Source organism: Moschus berezovskii, chromosome 13 (genome assembly GCF_049115385.1).
Source record: "Moschus berezovskii isolate FMDL1 chromosome 13, NW_MosBer_1.0, whole genome shotgun sequence".
NCBI classification, from domain to species: domain Eukaryota; kingdom Metazoa; phylum Chordata; class Mammalia; order Artiodactyla; family Moschidae; genus Moschus; species Moschus berezovskii.
In genome coordinates, this window is record NC_142472.1 from 8129420 (window position 1) to 8151654 (window position 22235).

General features: G+C 42.6%; 1 protein-coding gene across 3 annotated transcripts; it reads right to left on the minus strand.

Annotated features, from left to right (window-relative positions):
- Window positions 1-3139: 3139 nt before the first annotated feature.
- On the minus strand, window positions 3140-22235 carry LOC129556492 (protein-lysine methyltransferase METTL21E). Of its 3 annotated transcripts, none has more exons than XM_088842613.1 (5): window positions 21117-22235; window positions 20048-20119; window positions 9505-9671; window positions 8233-8350; window positions 3140-5189 (listed from the first exon to the last, which is right to left on the minus strand). In XM_088842613.1, exons 2-5 carry the CDS (start codon window positions 20115-20117, stop codon window positions 4729-4731), a joined length of 816 nt encoding a protein of 271 aa, XP_088698739.1. In that variant the 5' UTR covers window positions 20118-20119; window positions 21117-22235; the 3' UTR covers window positions 3140-4728. The 3 variants fall into 3 exon arrangements, with proteins under 3 accessions (XP_088698739.1, XP_088698740.1, XP_088698741.1); XM_088842614.1 differs by lacking the exon at window positions 21117-22235 and adding an exon at window positions 20519-20890; XM_088842615.1 differs by lacking the exons at window positions 20048-20119; window positions 21117-22235 and adding exons at window positions 10815-11020; window positions 11680-11921.

Here is a 22235-nt window from a genome sequence, read left to right on the forward strand (position 1 = left end):
ACATCACAAATGCAAAAAAGCCAAAACCAAGATGAGGAAAGCATTTGCGAACTATTTCTGGCCCCCATAAAGAAGGCATAGAGAACTGAGTCCACTCACAAACATACTCGTAAATATTTATGACACTTTTACATTTCGCTTTGCCCATATCCCCTACATTTTGTGAAAGCTTTTACCTGCTGCCCTCCCAGTTTTGTTCAGTATTGCTTTATAATTTACTGGAAAAAATGTACATATTTGACAATTTTTTACTTTTTCCACATACACTAAGTTAAAACGGAGTTCAGAAAAGAGGCACAGTATGATTAATTTTCTTCCGCACTTTTCATTAAGCTTACTTATCTGATCTACTTCAATTTGACTTTAATTCTTTTATATCTAGAACCCAAGGTCCCCAGACTGTTTTCAAAATTACTACATGTAAATCTTTTCTTGTATCACAATCTTACCCAGTGGACATACTTTACTACCAAAGGCTATTCAGAAATTACTTATCTGCCTTGCTTAAAGCAAGTTGGACATTGTCTCTGTAGAGGCCAGACATTCACAGAGAACACCAAACCCCTGGAATCTGAGGATTTAAAGAGGGAGAAAAAGGAACATTCCGTTCTATTGTGTTTCCTCGTCTTTTCTTTCTGCTGTGGCTCCAGCTCTGTTAGGAAGTTATCCAATGCCACAAGTCTTTATCCGCAAAAGAGAACAAAATATTAATACAAAATGAAAACCAATGTTTTAAAAATCCTGGTGGACAAAAATTAGTACAAATGAAATAAGGTGGATCCGTAAATTCTAAGACATAGATTTGAGTACAATATTTAGTTTCCTAAAGTCACCTGGTACAGTCTGGGGACAAGAATTTTTCTGGTTGCATGCCAAATAACAGAAATTTTAAGCTGCAGAGTACTACCAGCAAGTTAGCATGTCTACTGTGAAGCAGTAATGATTCTCTGACAACCTCTATTAAAACCTTGATAGCATTTTCCTCCTGTTAGAAACCAGGAAAGTTACTGCAAGCATTAGGCTAAAGGTTTTAAGTAACGGAGTTTAACATGTAAAAAAGGAGAGAAAGAGAAAAACAGAACAAAGAGAAGTAAAGGCAAAATTCACAGCAAACTCCCTGGGATTAAAATTAACAAATCAATTCCTAGACAGAAAAAAAAAAAAATACACTGTAAGATAGAAAAAAATCTACTCAAATTACATCTTTTGGAATTCAATTATTATAAAACTGAATCTAGAAAAGTGTGGAGAAACAACAGCGAAAAGATAAAAGTAGACAACACACAGAACGGAGTGAAGCAAGAAGGGCAGGGTGCGTGGGTGGGTGTTAAAATCCGCAAGGGAGGCAACAAACAGAATAAAACAAGGGATACTGAGCACTGTGCTTGACAGACTGACACTTAGAGAAAAAGAACTGCTAGGAGCCATATGGTGGGTTAGGTTCTAACAGTCTTTGAAAGGACACTTTATCTATTCTATCTAAAAGTAGCTTAGCAGTGATATACAAATATTTTTTTGAACAGAAGAACCACTTTTTTCACCTGCTACCCCAAGATTCATGCTGTGGCACCTAAAACCTTCCTCGAAGCCTCTGAGACAGCTTCTAGGAAGCTTGGAACTCTGCTGACCAGTGCAAAGGCCACAGTGGCAGCAAATTCTTTCGGAGCCAACAGATCCTAATACAATCAGGAGGAAGGAGGGCAGAACCTAAAAACACCTAGGTCAGATGCAACTGTGTCTGATTTCGGCCCAGCTGCCTCAGGGCTGGGTCCTTATTTCACCCTGGGTTCACTGTCATTCCCCGCGTGAGCATCACAAACCACCTCCCAGCCCACAGCTCGAACATTCTGTCCACCAACCCGGACCAAAAACGCCAGAGCCAGCACTGGCTCCTATCCGGTGTGGGGAGAAGGCCGGCTGGCTTCAGCCTCCAGTGTGTGCTCAGTCGCTCAGTCGTGTCTGACTCTTTGTGACCCCATGGACTGTAGCCCACCAGGCTTCTCTGTCCATGGGATTCTCCAGGCAAGAATACTGGAGTGGGTTGCCATGCCCTCCTCCAGGGGATCTTCCCAACCCAGGGATCGAACCTGTGTCTCCCGCATTGCAGGATTCTCTCCAGACTCCACCAAAAATGACCCCTCTCGCCACCTCCAGGCACAGTCCCCGCTGTGAGCAGGCGGCCACGCTCTCACGCCGGGACCCTGCTGCCTCCCCGCCGGCACCTGTGTCCTGCTCACTGATCTAGAAACTCTAGCTTCCAGTGATCACTCACACAAGTGATCAGCCAGAGTGCTCCTGACACGGAGGGCTGACTGTTCCACTCTACTCCAAACCATCCCCCAATCCTCCACTTGCCCGGGGGAGAAGCCCAGCTTCCACAGTGGCCTTCCACAGGCGGTGGCCACCCTGACATGCTGCCCGACCTCTCACAGCGACTCATCACCTCGCAGCAGCACTGCTGGCAGAGGGCCTGGGCTGGCAGCGCCCTGGGTCCTCCAGCATCGCCTAACCCCACTGTCGCCTCCCCAGACCACAGCCTTCCAGGGCCACCCACATCCAGGGACAGTCACCAGGTCCAGAGGCCCAGGGGAGTGGGGGTGGGCGCCTGGGCCTGCACAGCAGCTTGACCTCTGCTACTACCCTGCTTCCTTCTGCTCCTTCCACACGTCTTCATCCTGTCCCGAAAAATGACCTGCCCCCTTTACACTACCTCCAGGCCTGCCTCCCAAGACCCCAGCCTGCCACAAAGGCCCCATGCGATCCAGCCCCGCCAGCCTCTCCGACCCCCAATCTTCCTAGTCTCCCCAGTTGACCCCGCTCCAAGCTCACTGGCCTTGGTTCGGTATTTCCTCCTGAGGACTGGTGAGCTCCTGCACGAAGGTCTTGGCGAAGCTGTTCCTTCCTCTCCTTCCAGCTCTGCTTAAGTATTACCTTAAACACGTGCATGCATTTGCTTACCTGTCTGAGTGTTGATTTCACTTGAAAGAAATGACTTCACTTACAAAAGAGTGTGAAAGTGACTTTTTTAAATACATGAAGGCCGAGTAATGGTAAACAAAACAAAATTCAGGGGTTCTGGACTCAACCCTGAGCCCCAGTGCCCAGCACCACCCCCCTGCAGCTGTGTGGCTTTGGGGCAGGGACCACACCCTAGGCCCACTTATGGTGGGGAGACTGATTTCACAGAGACTCTTTGAATGGCCCCTGAGAGTTGATTTCTTGTACATTAACAGGCTGTGAAAACCACAAAGGGCATGTAAATACTGGTTATTTTGAAGAGATGACCCCATGAACCTCACATACCAAAAAAACCGACTAGGGGTACACTTGCATCCTGGCTTAAGGTCACAGTCTTAGGAAGTTGGCTTTTTGGCTCTACTAGCCAATTTGATGGACATGAGTTTGAGTGAACTCCAGGAGTTGGTGATGGACAGGGAGGCCTGGCGTGCTGTGATTCATGGGGTTGCAAAGAGTCGGACATGACTGAGCGACTGAACTGAACTGAACCATGAATAGTCTGAGAACTTCCAGCGAAGTAGAAAGGGCTGGGCGATAGCAGTCCCAGGGCACAGAGCTAGCCCAGCAGACATCACCGCCAGCCCAGAGGGTTACGCCCACTAGTCTTGTTATGTGGTACAAAATCCTAACATTTTGTTCTTCTTGCACTGACTTTAATTACTTCAGACTTTATTCTAATCTCTAAGGACCTGGCAGGGGGTGGGGGGTGGGAGAAAAGCACATAGGATTTCAAATATCTAGGTCTCTGTATGTTCATCAGAAAAGCTTTAAATGTTAAAAACAGCCATATGTCTGGTTATTTGAGATTACAGACTGAAATCTTTTCATGTGTATCTTCAACTCAAACTTTTTATATTTATTTCTGTTCTTGTGATACAGAGTATCTGGACTTGGCTTAAAAATAAAACAATAACTCCCCCTAAAATCTCAGCTGTTTTTATGTGTTCTTCCATTCATTTTTCATTTACTGGAGTGAAATGTCCTTGCCCATAACCTCAAATCCACAAGCTTGATTGATTTCAGGGGCTGTGTTGGAGACCCACCCTGCCGAGCAGAGAAGACAGACCACCTGTAAGCTGGCACTAACGAAGCCACAGTAAACTCACACCGAACATCACATCCTCTGTCTGCCTTTTGCGATTTATTTGTGAGCTCACTAGAGTCCATTTCTTTATTTCTGAAGAGAGAACCATGTAAGCTTATGTTAGAGATACTATTATTAAAAACCATTATTCATTAAAAACCATTGTTCAACAGCTATACCTTAACAATGACTGCTAATAATTAAAGATGGTGCCATAGAAAGATAAGGAAAGCAGACCTTGTCCTAATCAATTAGCACACAATGGCTTTGCTGGTCTCTAGATTCACATCTACAGCTGGGAACATCCCTGCCTGGGGTGAGGCACACGCGTGTGTGTGTGTGTGTGTGTGTCTGTGTCTGAGTCTGTGTCTGTGTGTGTGTCTGTGTCTGTGTCTGTGTGTGTCTGTGTGTCTGTGTGTGTCTGTGTGTGTCTGTGTGTCTGTGTGTGTCTGTGTGTGTCTGTGTGTGTCTGTGTGTGTCTGTATCTGTGTGTGTCTGTCTGTATCTGTGTGTGTCTGTCTGTGTCTGTATGTGTGTGTCTGTGTCTGTGTGTGTCTGTGTGTGTGTGTGTCTGTGTGTTTCCCCTTGGGAAAGTCAGTGCTACATCAGATTACCTAGGGTCTTTGTTAAAGCAATAATCTACCAGAAATTGCCTTTGCTTTCCACATCCTCCTTTGAGGATAACATGCACTCTTCTGATTTTTCTTCATCGCTTTATACAACTTAATATTCAGGCTAGGGAAACTAGAAATCTCCTCCAGGTCAAACAACTGCTCAAATCTATCCACGAATTTATTTTCCTTCTCCAGCCTGAATTTCATGACCCAGAGGATGACGGTGCTTTCTTTGCACAGATGGTCGAAGGTAATGAGGAGTTCTTCGAGAAATGGATGAGCGTAGACGACGTCGGCCGCCAGGATGTAGTCAAAGTTGGTGGAAGCCCTGGGGAAGTTCTTGTCTAGAGCTACACCCCAGGAGAGCTCTTTAACCTGAGGCAGATGCTTAGCTTTCATTCTGGTGTTTCGGGAGATATTATACTGCAGGTTTCCAAGTAACTCGGGTAAATCTGTGGCAGTCACGTGTGCCCCTGGGAGACAAAGGACAGCAGGGAGAGAAACCTTCATGGGACGAGGTGAAGCCGTCGGTTTGTGAGCCACCGTGCGCTTTGCAATGCGGCACGAGGGCTAGCCCCCGTCAAAGACACGGTTCGCACGGGAGGGAAATCCCTTCAGAACGGATGCTGAGGCAGCCTCGCGCCTCCCCTCACACACAGTTAGCTTTTCCGGGTATTGATGCTTTTACATCTGTTGTTGCACTTCTCTGTTCTCCTGGGGTGGTTTTTTCTTTTTTTTTTTTGGTCAGTTTTGTTTTGTTATTCTTGCTGTTATTTTCTATTTATTTACTTAAAACATCAAAAGGAAGGGAAATTCAAAGGATTTTGGTATCCTCATTGGATTGGAACAATCTGATGTCACTGTTGAAAGATAAACAGGATCTTCCCTGAAAGAAACCTGAGCTCCAGTCATGTGAGCCCAAATGAGCGGACGTAACACTGAGCACCCCATCACTGACCAGGAAGTGCGTAAGTGTGGGAACTGGAGGCAGGAGAGACAGCCTCTCCGTGTCCCTACGCTGAGAGCATCATGACTCCCAGGCTCATGCCCACGGTTTCAGCTTGACCGCATTGTAAGCCTGACCCTTACAACCTGCATTTGTGGCTTCCCAGGTAGCTCAGCAGATACAGAAACCTCCTGCCAATGCAGGACACGTGGATCCGATTCCTGGGTCAGGAAGATCCCCTGGGGGAGGAGACAGCAGCCCACCCCAGTATTCTTGCCTGGGAAATCCTATGGACAGAGGGGCCCAGCAGGCTGCACTCCATGGGGTCACAAAGAGTCGGACACAACTGAGTAACGGAGCACACATGCACACACAGCCTGCACAGACGGCTCATACAGCCAAGGACCATTCACACAGGACAGAGCGCTCAGGTGGAAAACATACAAGGAGGCCCACAGTTAAAACTGAATGCTCGTGGCCATTTTCAGGAGAAAAGTGAACACCAAAAGTCAATAAAATGTGTCCCCTGACGGGAGCTCTGAGCAGTCGGAGAACCTGAAACCAATGTGTGAATAAGTCTAAAATTGTCTGAAACCTACATCATCAGACAAGGACAGACTCAGGTAAGGGACGAGAGAACAGATCTGGAGGGGAATCCAGTTCACCCCAGGCCAGTTTAGAATCCATTTCTCACCCATGATGGCATATTTCTCTAGATATTGACTCTATTTCTGGAAACTATTAAAATGGGAGGGAAATATACATTTCATTGGCAGAATCGCAGAAATAAAAATCTCTGCATTCTAGTGTGTGTGTGTGTGTGTGTGTGTGTGTGTGTGGTAGGGTGGGAGGTCTATCAATTTAAACACATTTTTTTAAGATCCCAAGATAAGGAATGACTCCTCTCTCCACTGACCTTCACCCATAGGAATATAAACTATCTGAAGGGGTCGACAAAGGATGAGATGGTTGATGGTGTCACCAACTCAATGGACATGAGTTTGAGTAAACTCCGGGAGTTGGTGATGGACAGGGAGGCCTCGCATGCTGCAGTCCATGGGGTCACAAAGAGTAGGACATGACTGAGTGACTGAACTAAGGCACTGGGGCTGACTGTGAAGAGCTTCGTGTCTAGAGGTAAACACCACCACTGACCAAACAAAGCTTCCATCTTTTGATGTTCGTGTCAAGTCATACAAGCAGACAAAAGGACTGATTCTTTTTAATTAAAGGACAACTTCCCAAAACACAAATTCTGCTCTTAGATGAGGAAGATTTCAGGTATAAATCCAATAGGACCTCTGACACTAGCCATACTAAGTGGAATGGTGACTTTCAAAGCAATGTCAAAACAGAGCAATTAAAAAATATATAAAATATTTGGGGAGTGTTTCAAGGGTCCTATACTTCTCCAGTGTTTTAGAAAGTTGTAAACTGCTAAATCTTGAACTCCTCTCAAGATTTTAGAGTGGCAGGTATGCGCTTCTGAAGATCAAGGAAATCAAGACAGATTTGGGCCGTGCACATCAGAGAAGGCAGATAAATTAAGGCTGTGAAATAGATAAAAACAACAAAAAAGATTGAAGCAGGCTCAGATACACGTAGAGACCATCACACATTTAGTTGGAAAAGAAGATGCTGGTGAGAGAACAAGCAATCGCAAAAGAAGAATGGAAATAACTGAGAAAATAAATTCAAGGACACGTGCCTAAACTTAGAAGCAGACAAGATTTCTAACACTCTTTCTCTATTCTAACAGGTGCTTTTTCATAAAAGAAAATAACTTCAGAATCCAAAAGGAATATACCCAGTACATGGGGATGTTGAAATGGGGCTGAAATTTAAATAAAGAAGAGAGAGTCCACAGCAGTCAGCTCTGCCTATGCCTCATATTTCACACATCCTCCAGCAGCCAGAATGCCAGGATATACATGCCGGCTAGAATGCACTTGTGACCTACACCCCAGGAGAAGAACTAATCCAGCTTCCCAGAAAACTCGGAAAGAAACCAGTTAGGTGACTTTAACATTGTTAGAGTTTCTTAATGAAGCCCATTGAAAGCATGAAGAGGTTGAAAACAGGCCCTGATTCATGTTGATGAAGAGCAGAAACCAACACAGTATTGTAAAGCAATTATTATTCAATTGAAAATAAATAAAATTTTTCAAAAGAAAACTAGAAATAAATAAAAATAGGAAAAAACTAAAAGATATTCCTTAATATCAAGAATAAGAAGGCAAACAAGCCCAATAAAAAGCGGGGGGGTGGGGGGCAATATATGTACAAAAAAAAATATGTACAAAGACTCAATTATGAGAAACTGGGACCAACTTTCTATCAGGAGGATAATTTCAAAATAAACTATCATTTATATTAAAAAAAAAAAAAAAACAGGCCCAGGTTATAGTAAAATGAAAGTGAAAGTTGCTCAGTCGTGTCCAACTCTTTGCGACCTCATGGACTATACAGTCCATGGAATTCTCCAGGCATAGTAAATGGATAGCAAAAGCAACTAATGATATCAGATCATTGGATTCTCTGATCCCATTTGATCTAAAGCAGCTACTTACCAAGTAAACTCGCCACAATGGAGACGAGCCCTGTTCCAGCTCCAATTTCAATCACATTTTTGTCGACCATGTTATACTGCTTTACATTAGTTTCCAGAAAATAGCACAGAACAAGGGCCTATGAAAATGCAAAAAAAGAAAAAACAGTGCTTAGTAAGTAATCACAGAAAGCAATATTAAGCTCTAGTAGACAAATACCCCACTAATGCTATAATATGTATACATGAGTACGTGTAAGACTGGGCTTCCCAGGTGGCACAGTGGTAAAGAACCTGCCTGCCAATGCAGGAGACATAGGAGATGTGGGTTCCATCCCTGGGTGGTGAAGATCCCCTGGAGGAGGAAATGGCAACTCACTCCAGCATCTTTGCCTGAGAAATCCCATGGACAGAGGAGCCTGGAGGGTTACAGTCCACGGGGTCGCAGACAGTCAGACAGGACTGAGCGCCTGAGCACGCATGCACATGTGAGGGTGTACACATCTCTACAGAAAAGTGTCCTCAGAAGTACATTCTCCAATAGGTTCAACATTTAGGACAGAAAAAGTCTTTGGGATTGTTGGGGAAAGAAGAGAACTAAGAATATAGAGTTCAGTTACTTAGGCTTGATTATCTTTAAAGGAAGCAACTTCTAATAGGGCTTCCCTGGTGGCTCAGAGGGTACAGCGTTGCCTGCAATTCAGGAGACTCGGGTTTGATCCCTGATTCAGGAAGATCCCCTGGAGAAGGAAATGGCAACCCACTCCAGTATCCTTGCCTGGAGAATCCCATAGATGGAGGAGCCTGGTAGGCTACAGTCCACAGGGTCGCAAAGAGTCGGACACGACTGAGCGACTTCACTTTCACTTTGTAATAATAAGAGTCATTTTAAAGAAATATATGTTCAAGATTGGGGCAGCAGTAGAAGGGGCTGCACCCTTCATAGGACAATTGATAAATGAGTGTGGCCTTCTAGAATATTCTGCATATTGAGACTGATACAGATTTCATTTTAATTGTTTAACTCAAATAAAGCCCAGCTAAATGGGAAATAAAAATGTGTACATTTCTAAACTTTCCTGACCTACAGTAACCAAAAACTGAATGTGTAAACAACAGTCTGTATTAACCCTACAAGTCAGAAATAGAATTGGTGGAAGCATTTTCCCAATTTCTTGATTTCTAAATTTTACTGTTGCTTGAGATCATGAAATAGAACTATGGAACCTCTCTTCTCCTTCCAAATGATATATAATAATAAGCAAAATTGGATGAAAAATAATTGAAATTATACCGATGGCCAAACAACAGCGCCGTAACAATCCATGGCTTCATTGATCCGGATCTCGTGACCAGCGAAATGAAACCCCTCCCAGGGGATGGTTGTTACAAACGCTGGAACAAAACATCTCCGCATGATCTCTGCAACCACTGTCCTGTCATCATCGTCTTCCCCACTCTCTGAAAGGAAAAGAAAAAGGCAGTGGCTGTGGTGGTGTCAGTAAAACCATGGCAAAGGAGAAGAATCTGCTGGAAATGCAGCATTTTCACTTATTCTAAGCTGCTTCTGACCAGTCATTGACTTTAGCTGCAACGTAACGTTAGTAAGGTAAACTATTTGAAAACAGCTCTTAACAGAAGCTGACATTCCATACATTGGGACAACATCTTTCTGATTTTTACTGAGGCTGAAATCAACTGCTAGTCATTTCTGCAATGCTATGTGAAATAAACAATAACTGATAGACTTTTTTTAAAAAAAAACATATCTTAAAGGCTAGCAACCAAAAAAATAAATAAATAAAGGCTGCCAATCTATTCATCCAGAACAAAGGAAAGATTGACGATAGAATCTAAGATTTCTACTACTCATATTGGCTTCATGGTACAATTCCAGTTATTTCAATGTAGCAGATCCTTTGTGGCCTTCCTTAATCAAGACAAAAGACATGTGATACCATCCATCAATTACACGTGTATTATATTATTATTCAGTTCAGTCGCTCAGTTGTGTCCGACTCTTTTTATATTATTGTTTGGGGGCAACTCATGACATCTTAACATTGACAATATCGGATAAGTTTCACTGGTAAGAATACAAAATGTTGCTTTCTGGAGAGCAACCTTATGGTATTTTATTAATTTATATATAAATATCCTACAAGCCAGCAATCCTGCTCCCTCTTCTAAATTTTTACACATGTCCTTAGGTGGATACGTGTGAAAATATTTGTCAAAGACCTACATCAAACACACTAGAAAGGTTGCCAGGAAGGAGGTGGAGAAGGAAAGGAAGAATGAAATGGGTAAAAAGGATGAAAGAAACAAGACACAGACAGATACACACACAACAGGGGCTCCTACTGAGACGAAGCCCATGTGCCATGACATGAAGCGTATGACTCACTCACACCTCTGCCCCGAGACCCAAAAACAAGTAAGTAAACAAACAGAAAAGAAAAACATTTCCTAGAAATTTGGAAGAAGTACAAAAATTTCTCATTCTGGTCTTCATAGAGGAAGACAAGTTTCTCTTGGGAAATTTATTTCCCAAATCTCAAAAGTTAAAACCTTCACACTTTCCAACCTTGCCATCATTCATACTTTCAAAACAGACATGACACTCCAAAGTCAAATGTCATCCAATCCTTGAACGTCAGAAGGAAAACACCGTGGCCACCTCCTGGTCTCAGCTTGCACCTCATCCAGGAAACTCAAGTTCCTTTGGGGATGAACAACATGCCCAGCTTGTTCAGCCTCTTTGAATATTTCCAATGAGGGTGAAGTTGTTCCTTCACAAGTGGCCCATTCTGCAATTAGAAAATTTGGTGATTCACAGTCTCCCTAACTCTAAACCAAAATCTGACACCAGCAATTTTTTCCTAAAAGTAAAAAAGCAATTTTCCTCAAGAACGAGCAAACTTTTATCATTAAAACAAGTCCCAAAATTTTAGGAAAGGGGAAACATGCAAAGCTTTAAAAAGAAAAAAAAATGAGGAGTTTGGCACCAGTCTTAAAAATTCTGGGCTTAAGGCCCCAGGAGATTTTGCAGTTTCTCCATGGCATTGAGGCAAAAACAGGGGTGAGAGGCTGTCTTGAGTTCTTGAGTCCTAAGAGAAGATGTACTGAGTTGGCCAAAAGGTTTTTCCATAGCGTCTTATTGAAAAACTCGAAGAAACTTTCTGAACCACCCAATAGTTGCCAAACTCTGTCCTGTGAGCTCCAGTAACATCATTCTGTAGCATTCTGGGAGCACAGTGGCAAGAAGGAGATGAAGTTTGCCCTTGTTGGAAGATTCCCTCAGGGGCCACAATCCAGCAGGGACTTGAGCCAAGATGATTTCCTGTCCTAAATTCTGTGATCCCTGAACAGACCCAGACAGAACCAAGCACTCTCTGAAGGACTCTAACCTCACCACGTTCCATGGCAGGGCCACCCCCACACCCCCTCCACCAGCACTCACACTGACCTTGGCAGAGATGCAGAGAAACCAAAACGGTGAAAAACGGAGAGCCTTAAGCAAGAGACACCTCTTCTAACATATTTCACTGTATTTCTCCTGAAACAACAGCATGCTCTCACATTCAGGAAGAGCTCCAGGAACCAAGTAATATTGGTTATAACGTTGCATTTGAACTTTAACTTTCATTTTGCTAGATTCACTTGCCTTGCTAAGATGGGAGGCTAGGGGGACAGCAGAGTGCTGCGGAAGTTCTTTAGGGGAAAGCTGAGAACTTTAATTGCTTCCTTGACCTTTAGTTGAATGTGCCCGCTTGGGCCTCCTTGCAAACTCCTTATAAATGCAGCACTTCTTGGACAAGTCACCTAAGGGATCGGGGCTTAATAGACGTTAGAGAACACGAAATCCCAGGAGCACCCCCTAAGATTCCAATCTTTGATATAAAAAGTTTGCCGGTGAGTATTTACCGCTACCACACTGACGTCTCTGACTTTTCTTTTAGAGCGTAGTTGACCAGATCAGTGCTGCTGTCCTGACAACTACAGTGCAGTGACAAATGCAAATAAATAGAGCTAGTTTTTTTTTTTTCCAAGAATGACCACATTTTTACTTCTATAAGGAACTGAGATTAAAAGTATATATGTAAATATATTATGTAATTTTTAAAATGACTGACACCCCCCAAATTAAAGGATCTTCCAAGAGATTGGAATTTCATTAAATTTCCAAAAAATTTCATTAAACAACAACCACTATTAATTGCATGTTGTGGTGGTGGTGGTGGTTGTTTAGTCGTTCAGTAGTGCCTGACCCTTTGTGACCCGTGAACTATATATAGCCCACCAGGCTCCTCTGTCGACGGGATTTCCCAGGCATAAATACTGGAATGGGTTGCCATTTCCTCTCCAGGGGAGCTTCCCAACTCAGGGATCGAACCTGAGACTCCTGGGTCTCCTGCATTGCAGGCAGATTCTTTACCCAGGGATTAATTGCACATACACCCTAAAAGAACACAGTTCTATCATTGCACATGGTCATATGAAATGACTTATGCACCTAGGATGATCACATGTCCTATAGCAAACACTGTCAGGCTGAAGAAAATTTAACTGACAGTGTTTTATGTTAGTATTCTCCTTTGAATTTAAAGACTATATGAATATCAGTCATTCCATAGGAAGGGACACTCACAAAAAATAATACATAACTGATAGCAGGAAATCAAAATATACTGAATTTGGGTACTTAAAATTATTTGTCCAGATGTAATACATAGTGTTTTAAAAGCAGATACACACACACAATTACATCCAGCTTAAAACTTCAGAGACTTCCCTGGTGGTCCAGGGGTTAAGATTGTGGGCTCCTAGTGCAGGAGTTCAATCCCTAGCCTGGGTTCAATCCCTGGTCAGGGAGCTAGATCCCACAAGCAGCAACTTGGACCTAGCCTAGCCAAATAAATTTAAAAAAAAAAAAAATCTTTACTGTATTTTAGCATTAACTTCTATTTAAAGATTTTGAGGTTAAAAAAAATTTTTTTTGGCCTCGCCTCAAGACTTGCAGGGTTTTAGTTTCCTGACCAGGGATTGAACCCAGCCTGTGGCAGTGAAATCACCAAGTCTTAAACACTGGACCACCAGGGAACTCCCAGGGCTAATAATTTTAAGAACAGTTTTGTTTTTTTTTTTTCAGTTATTTATTTAAATTAAAAGACAGGAGCTTCCCAAGTGGCGCTAGTGGTAAAGAACCCACCTGAAAATGCAAGAGACACAAGAGATACAGTTTCTATCTCTGGGTCGGGAAGATCCCCTGGAGAAGGAAATGGCAACCCACTCCAGTATTCTTGCCGGGAGAATTCCATGGACAGAGGAGCCTGGCGGGCTACAGTCCATAGGGTTGCAAAGAGTTGGGTAAGACTGAATCAGTTTAGCATGAACTAGCACGTACTCAGTGTTTTAGCAATGTCACCACCCGTTTCAAGGTTGATGACAAGGGCCATTGGGCAGGAATCTAACAGAACAACTGCATTTTTTTTTTTTTTTTTTAACTAGCATTGCCTTGTTGTAATAAAAGGGGGAAATCCATGCTCCACACATAATACGCAAAGAACAGGTCCCCAAAGAGTATGTTTGGCTATTTGTTGATTATGGGATTGAATCTTGAGAAGGTCAATGAATTAGTGGATATTCTTTGGTTTTTAGGAAAGATGTGAAGAGCATTTTTCTCCCAGAGTTAATAGCCTTATCATACAACGGAATTCTAATTTACACTTCCAAAGAACAATTTTCTACACATATTCCTTCCTTGTAATCTAGCATTCAGCCCCAGGACAAATAACTAAAACCAGGAAATGTTATGCAATATGTGGAATTTTGACTTTCCTACATGAAAAGCAGAAAACTTCTGATATCTATACCTGTGTGTGTTAGTTGCTGAGTCACATCCAACTCTTTGCAACTCCATGGACTGTAGCCCAGCAGGCTACTCTGTCCATGGGATTCTCCAGGCAAGAATAGTGGAGTGGGTTGCCATTTCCTTCTCCAGGGGATCTTCCCAACCCAGGAATCGAACCCAGGTCTCCTGAATTGCAGGCAGATTCCTTACCATCTGAGCCCCCAGGGAAGTCCAATACCTGTAGATAAAGATATCTACTATAATCTTAAAGTATTATTATTAATGAATTTAATATTTAAACAAATATTAAAACAAATTGTAAATAAAACATAATCAAGAAACCATTACAATTATGTTGCAATTTTAGGCTTATCTGTCTTAATGCTTTTGATACAATAAAGGCTTAACACCATTTTCCTACTATTAAATCTTTGCTGATCGTGAATAAAATCTACCAGATGCTCTTGTCCTCTGGAGAACTAAAGTGGTTTCAATTACAAAGTAAAAATTAGCAAGATTCTGTCATGTTACAATGATGATTTTCTTAAGAGGAAAATTCAACAGCAAATTGACTTTCAAGGCTGGATTGCAACAAGCCTTCAAACACGCAGGTTCTGTCTGTATTCTTCTCTTTTATACTTTTAAGGTCAATAACAGCAATAATAGATGGAAGGGTCAGATCACAGAAATACATGAAAAAAAAAATTCTTTAACAGCTATGACAAGTGAATTTAAGCTTCCATTTGAGGGCTGTCATGAAGACTTGTCAGCAAAATTTAAAGTAAAAATCCCTCAACTAAATGAAAGAGACTGTCATTCAATAGAATCTTCTATTCAAAGATGAATGTCATGAGCTCCTTAGAAATACCTAGAGAGTTTTTTTAAAGATGTTAAAGATATTTTCAGATTAGTGAATGGTCACAGGCAAACCTGAAAACTAGAATTCTGAAAGGCTCAGCAATGTCAAGTTCTCAGGCCCTTATGTTAAAGCTGATTCCCTTACGCTGTTTTCACAAATGCTTTTTTTGTCTGGATGCCTGCTTAGTTTCAAGAATATAAAGAGGCTGTAATTTTTTTTGCCAGAGTGTATTTTTTAATTGGAGGATAATTGCTTTACAATGCTGTGTTAGTTTCTGCTGTACAACAATGTGAATCAGTTTAAGTATATATGTGTGTGTGTGTAAACCTTTATATGTGTGTGTGTGTGTGTGTGGTGGGTGGGGGAGCTTCCCAGGTGACACTAGTGGTAAAGAACCCTCCTGCCAATGCAAGAGATGTAAGAGACATGGGTTCAGTCCCTGGGTCGGGAAGATCCCCTGGAGAAGAGAATGGCAACCCACTCCAGTATTCATGACTGGAGAATCCCATGGATAGAGGAGCCTGGCAGGCTACAGTTCATAGGGTCACAAAGAGTCGGACACAACTGAGCAACTTAGCAGGCACATGTGTATACACACATATATATCCCCTCCCTCTTGAGCGTCCCTCCAACCCTACCCCCATCCCACCCAGCTGGGTCATCACAGAGCACCGGGCTGAGCTCCCTGTGTTATACAAGAGGCTGTCACTTTCATTAAGTGGCTCAAATGATAGCTATCAATACATTTGTCAAAGAAAGAAAATTCACTTTTTACTGAGACTGCTCAGGTTGCAAGTGGGAGTGGGGGAAGAACCAAATTTAGTTGTACTCAGAGCCTGCTGCTGGAATAGTAACAATCTGGGATAAAAGAAATACTTCTAACGAGCAATGGGAAGCACCGCCGCTTGGCTGGATCAGGAGAAGTGGCCTCAGGAGGAGGTATCTGAGCTGCTGCAGAGGGAAGACGAGGGCTTCCAGGCTGGGAAGGGAGGACAGGAGGTCAGAGGAGGCAGACGCAGCCCCCACCTGGGCGTGAAGACAGGATCATGGGCGACCGGGAGGACCGCGAGCTGGTGTACAGGCTGGTGTCGAAAACGAGTCAGAAGAGGCAGGCAGGGATGACCCGAGGGCAGAGCTGACCTTTCTTCTACAGGGTAAGCAGGAGCCAATGACTATCATGAGGATGAGAACTGACCCCATCGAATTTGATATTTGAGAATTTCCTTCTGGCAGCAGCAGTGGAGGCTACCTTAGAAGCGAATTGGAAGCTGTAAACATCTAGACAAAAGACTCACGAGTCTGCAGTGAGGCAGCAAGTCTTGGATCTAGGAGCCAAGTGTGACTTTGTGGGGTCGCGAGGCAGGGGTAGACTCCTCCCTGGAGGGCAATAAGTGATATTCAACTTTGACATTCAACCCTGAGTTTTGAAGATATCTGAGGCAGATTTGGAACAACAACAGACTGGTTCCAAATAGGAAAAGGTGTACGTCAAGGTTGTATATTGTCACCTTGCTTATTTAACTTATATGCAGAGTACATCATGAGGAACGCTGGGCTGGAGGAAGCACTAGTTGGAATCAAGATTACCGGGAGAAATATCAGTAACCTCAGATATGCAGATGACACCACCCTTATGGCAGAAAGTGAAGAAGAACTAAAGAGCCTCTTGATGAAAGTGAAGGAGGAGAGTGAAAAAGTTGGCTTAAAGCTCAACATTCAGAAAACTAAGATCATGGCATCCGGTCCCATCATTTCATGGCAAATAGATGGGGAAACAGTGGCAGACTTTATTTTGGGGGGCTCCAAAATTACTGCAGATGGTGACTGCAGCCATGAAATTAAAAGACGCTTACTCCTTGGAAGGAAAGTTATGACCAACCTAGACAGCATATTAAAAAGCAGAGACATTACTTTGCCAACAAAGGTCCAACTAGTCAAGGCTATGGTTTTTCCAGTAGTCACGTATGGATGTGAGAGTTGGACTATAAAGAAAGCTGAGAGCCAAAGAATTGATGGTTTTGAACTGTGGAGTTGGACAAGACTCTTGAGAGTCCCTTGGACTGCAAGGAGATCCAACCAGTTCACCCTAAAGGAGATCAGTCCTGGGTGTTCATTGGAAGGACTGATGCTGAGGCTGAAACTCCAAATTTTTGGCCACCTGATGTGAAGAGCTGACAAAGATCGAAGGCAGGAGGAGAAGGGGACAACAGAGGATGGGATGGTTGGATGGCATCACTGACTCAGTGGACATGAGTTTGAGTGGACTGCGGGAGTTGGTGATGGACAGGGAGGCCTGGCGTGCTGCGGTTCATGGGACCACAAAGAGTCGGACACGACTGAGCGACTGAACTTGAGGCAGATTACCGTGTTTAAGGGTTATTATTCAATATGTGGGACACTATTAGTCTTATCTAGCAGATATTTATCCAGGTGACTTTTTAAACACATAAAATGTGTTGATAGATGATTCTCCCATTAGTAACTGTGTGTACTCTGGTACTCCAATCAGTATATTAACATTAACTCAGACCACAGTTTGGTATGTTTCCTAAACAGCAATAGAATTACTCAAAATTTCTTTTTCCTATATTAAGGCAGTATTGCTTATGATGAGAACTGTGCTCAGTCAACGTGTCCAACTCTTTGCCACCCCATGACTATAGCCCGCCAGGTTCCTCTGTCCGTGGGATTCTCCAGGCAAGAATACTGGAGTGGGTGGCCATTTCCTTCTCCAGAGGATCTTCCCAACCTGGGGATTGAACATGCATCTCCTGTGTCTCCTGCCTTGGCAGGTGGGATTCTTTACCACCAGCGCCACCTGGGATGGGAAGGCTCTTTGCAAACATCTCCCCCTGTAAATCTCGGGCATGTTTAGTCCCATCCTGGCATCCACCTCTTGAAGGGACCGAACCAACACAAGGCAGAACAGAGGACATCAGGTAGGCAGCTGGACGGGCAGGTTTGGGAGTCTCTGTGCACAGGCATCATGGAGGCTCAGGTTAGGACGAACCATGATCCAAGGCTGCACACCTTGAGAGCACCCTTTATAACACGTGGCTACTTGTGCTAACAGCTGGAGAGCAGCTGGTGACAAGGGTAGGCAACCTGAGATTTGGCACAGTTGACGTGGATGTGGTTTTAGACGGTTTAGATTACAATGCAGCATTAGAAACCGTTCATTGTTGTTCAGTCACTAAGTCATGTCTGACTCTTGCAACCCCATGGACTGCAATTCACCAGGCTCCTCTGTCCGTGGGATTTCCCAGGCAAGAATACTGGAGTTGGTTACCATTTCTTTCTCCGGGGGATTTTCCTGACCCAGGGATTGAACCCATGTCTCCTTAGAAACCAAAGACAGAGCAATTTTCAGCATTCACTATAGTCCTAACTAAGTGCTTCCTTGGATCTTCAGGCCAGTGTTGAGTTAGAAGCACTGGGCTATGGGCTTGCTCCATCCTTTCCAAGCACAAGATAACCAAGTATAAAAGAGCTAGATCGGGAAGAGTCAATAATACCCTTCAGTACTTGAGTGTTCTACTGGTTACTGAAAGTTTTTTCAACAAAATACCATGTGACTCTGCCCGATCGGCACACTCTTAATCCCCTCAGCACCATGCCTGTGAATGTATTTTGAAAGCTTCAGTCGGCTACGTGGATGATTATTATGGGCTGTGTTTGTTCACGTTATAAAATACTTTCATACTAGTTCTGTCTGCACCTTACCTTGAACTTCTTCCATATGTTGTGTAATTCGCCAAATTACCATATGCACAGTGGAAACCAAGCTTTGTTACTGATGGTAATGATAGTGATGAGATTTTATTCCTAAACTGCAGAGAAATCGCATCTTCATTCAAATCATCTAAATGGTTGGATTCTCTAAAGTGATTATGACTTTAAGTGTTTAGATTTGCAAAAATTACTACAGTTAAACCATGCACATTTAAGCCATGTAGGCTGCCAACACTGGGCATACACCCAGCACTCTTGGCCTAACGATGCTCACCCAGGCAGAGGCCACCTGGTACGCCTAAAAAGGGGAGGAAAAAAACAGGACTATAATCGTTAGAAAATATCCAAAGTGTGTAGATAAAACAGAGAGAGAAAGGAATCTAGATAATTAAGTTTGTACAACCGTTCTACAGAAATAGGGTAGTAATTCTTCTAGTCTATGTCAAGAGAACATGTCTGCACTTTTAAATTTTTATTTATATTTGACTGCACTGGGTCTCAGTTGCTGTATGCAGGGTCTTCAATTTTCATTGCAGCATGCAGGGTCTTTAGTTGCAGAGGGCAGGAGCTTCTAGCTGTGGCATGAGCAATCTTTAGTGGCAGCATGTGGGATCTAGTTCCCTGACCAGGGATCGAACCTGGGTCCCTGCCTTGATAGTGTGGAGTCCTAGCACTGGACCACCAGGGAAGTCCCTATCTGCACTTTTTATCTCAAGGCTATGGGAACAGTTATATTACATAGTCTATGAAAAATCATTCTTGATATTTAGGATGATATTAAAAAAAAAAAACAGGGGCTCAAATCCAAATAACTCCACTGGTAGTAGAATTTGACCTTAAATTCTCCTTACCACAAGAGGTCAAAAGAGGTCAAACTACACTATGTGTTTGCCTCTAATTAATACATCAGAGGGACCATAAACATAGGCTAGAAATATTTTATAGTCTAAAATCAACTTTCATGGAAGCAATTATAAAAACCATAAGACTATTTTTATCTCTCTTGCAATCTTCCTATCTGAAAAGAAATAACTAAGAAATCACAATCATGCATTTCACAATCATGTATTTAGTATGGAACATCTGGGGAAATTTTTTATTCCATTTTGCAGATTTAAAAAAAAACTATTAATATATAGCAAGTCTATATACTTGATTTATTACCTGTCAGAATTATCTCTAACATATCATCAGGTATAGCAGGAGACAATAAACATTGTTAGAGATAGTTACAGGTTAGCAAACACAAGCACAGATATATATGCAATTGATAAAAAGTCCTAGCTCTCTTTATGACATCAGTGAACACGGTAAAGGTTAGCATTTATATTGTTAGTTGTTTTGTCTTCCTAGAATTGGTCAAATTACATAAAGAAACATAAAATAATTTACCTTTTTTAACTTCTGGATCCATTAAGTGATTAGCTAATGGATGGTGATATATTGATGCTTTCTTGATCATTTCTTGAAAACCAGACAAACAATACATTAAGATATCAAATGGTAATAATTAATTCAAAATGTGCTTTAAGTGCTCTCATAGTTACCTAATAAAATTTAACATCAAATATAGTAGAAAAAACTCTATTAAAATATCTTATTAAGAAATCATGATTTTTAAAAAGAGCATTAAAATACAATCTATCTAGTACCAACTAAAATTCAGAGTCAGAAATTTTAGAAGTTCTTGGAAGAAGAAAACACATTCTTCACCAGAGCCACCTCAGCTATCACAAAGAAAGCCGTCATCTTCATACTAACTAGTCAGTGAGCAATCCTAAAACTTAAGAGGTAATTAAAACATTGGGAGAGAAACGGTTCCACTCCGTGTAGTGAACACCACAGCATTAATCCAAAACAAACCTCACTACATAGCAACAGATGCAAAGTTGCTGTCACCCGTGGTCATCAGCCTGTACCCAAGGTCAAATAGCCCAACCACCAAACGGTTTCTTTTTTGAGTAGCTTCTTCTTTAAAAAAAAAAAAAAATCCATACCATCTCAGTAAAGATATTTAAAAGGAAAGGAATTCAAGTACTATATGCCTCTCAAACAAAGCATATCTTGTGAATGAATGAGCTTAAGTAAGCTGTAGTTCCAACTTTGGAAAACAATAATTTGACGTTTTAAGCATCAGTTTTTGAATCCTTTAATAATCACTGTACTACCAGGAATTAACATTCACTCCTTTCCTACCAGGCTCCTAAAACACATGTCACAGTCACCACATCTTTCTTTAAAATATGCCTCAGTAAATTAGGAGACAGATTGTTTTTCTTGGTTTACAAAGGAGGAAAATCAAAGGTTATAATACGCCCCTGAGGTCACAGGGCTGAACAATAGCGAAAGAGGTCACCTGGTTTGTTCCCAATTTAGTTTCTCTTCCATTAAAGGGACACGGTCTTTACGACACCTGTCCGCCAGCAGGTCAACATTTATTAAACGTGAAGTCTGGACATACCTATGTACACGAGTTAGTTGAGTTTCTAGAAGGTTAAAAAGGATCATCCACAACTTTGTCTTTGCTGCTGAGACCCTCTGATGGTGACCAAAAGGCAAGCACCCAAGCTCTGCAGTTGACTACTGTACGTGCTGGCAGCGGGTCTAAGCCTGACAGCTGCATCTGCACAGCCTCTGAGATTCAGCAGTGAGGCTGGGACGCCCATAAATAAGGGGTCGGAGAAAGTAAGTAGGCACATTCCATGTGGGCGTCTCGTGCCCAGAGCGAGAGCCAGCAGGAAGGTTTCAACTCCTCCTGCAAATGAGTGAAGGCAATTCGGGCCAAGTGATAACTTCTCACTTGGATGCCAAGAGTTATTTAAGCGTCCCCAGCTCTGACGTCCTGTGAAACGGAGACTGCATGCTTTCTGTGTCACCTTGTCCGGGTGTGAAGGCCATTTTTAGCCTCAGACAACTGCCCCAGAAGTTTGGGAGAGCGTGTGCTGCAGCGCTGTGACCGCAGCGATTAGGTTACCGCAGTTCCTTCCTACTGGGAGTGAAGAGGCAGGCAGAGGGTATTCGCAGCCTGTACACCTGCTCACGTGCATGTAGGGCTGCATCTCAGAATATGTATTAACTCCCGCAACCGCTAGAAATAGCCTGAATAAGAAGTTATTAACAGGTAATGAAACCCAGCAATATTGTAAAGTTAAACTTAGGAGAGCGGGTACAGCCTCTAAGAAATACTTCACGTATTATGATGGATGGAGCACCCGATGGTGGAAAGGACAGGACTAGTGGTCTGGGAGCCTGATTTGAATCACTCCTGTCAATAATCGGCCTGTGATTTTAGGCACTGACTTAGAGTGTTTCTTGGCTTCCCCATCTGTAAAACAGAGATATAAAAGGCACATAATACCTATGAGATAAATATGGTAGATAAAAAAAAACATTCTGGAAACCGCAAAATCTTAAATGATGAAAACAATTATCCACAGGCAGTTAATCTTGGGCAGAGGACTTGCTCTCTTTTTTTTTGGATGTTTTTAAAACAAGAATGAAGAATTATTTGGTGAATAAAAACCACCTTTTCCCACAAGTTATTTTTTAGCTTATTTTTTAACTGAGGGGTAATTACTTC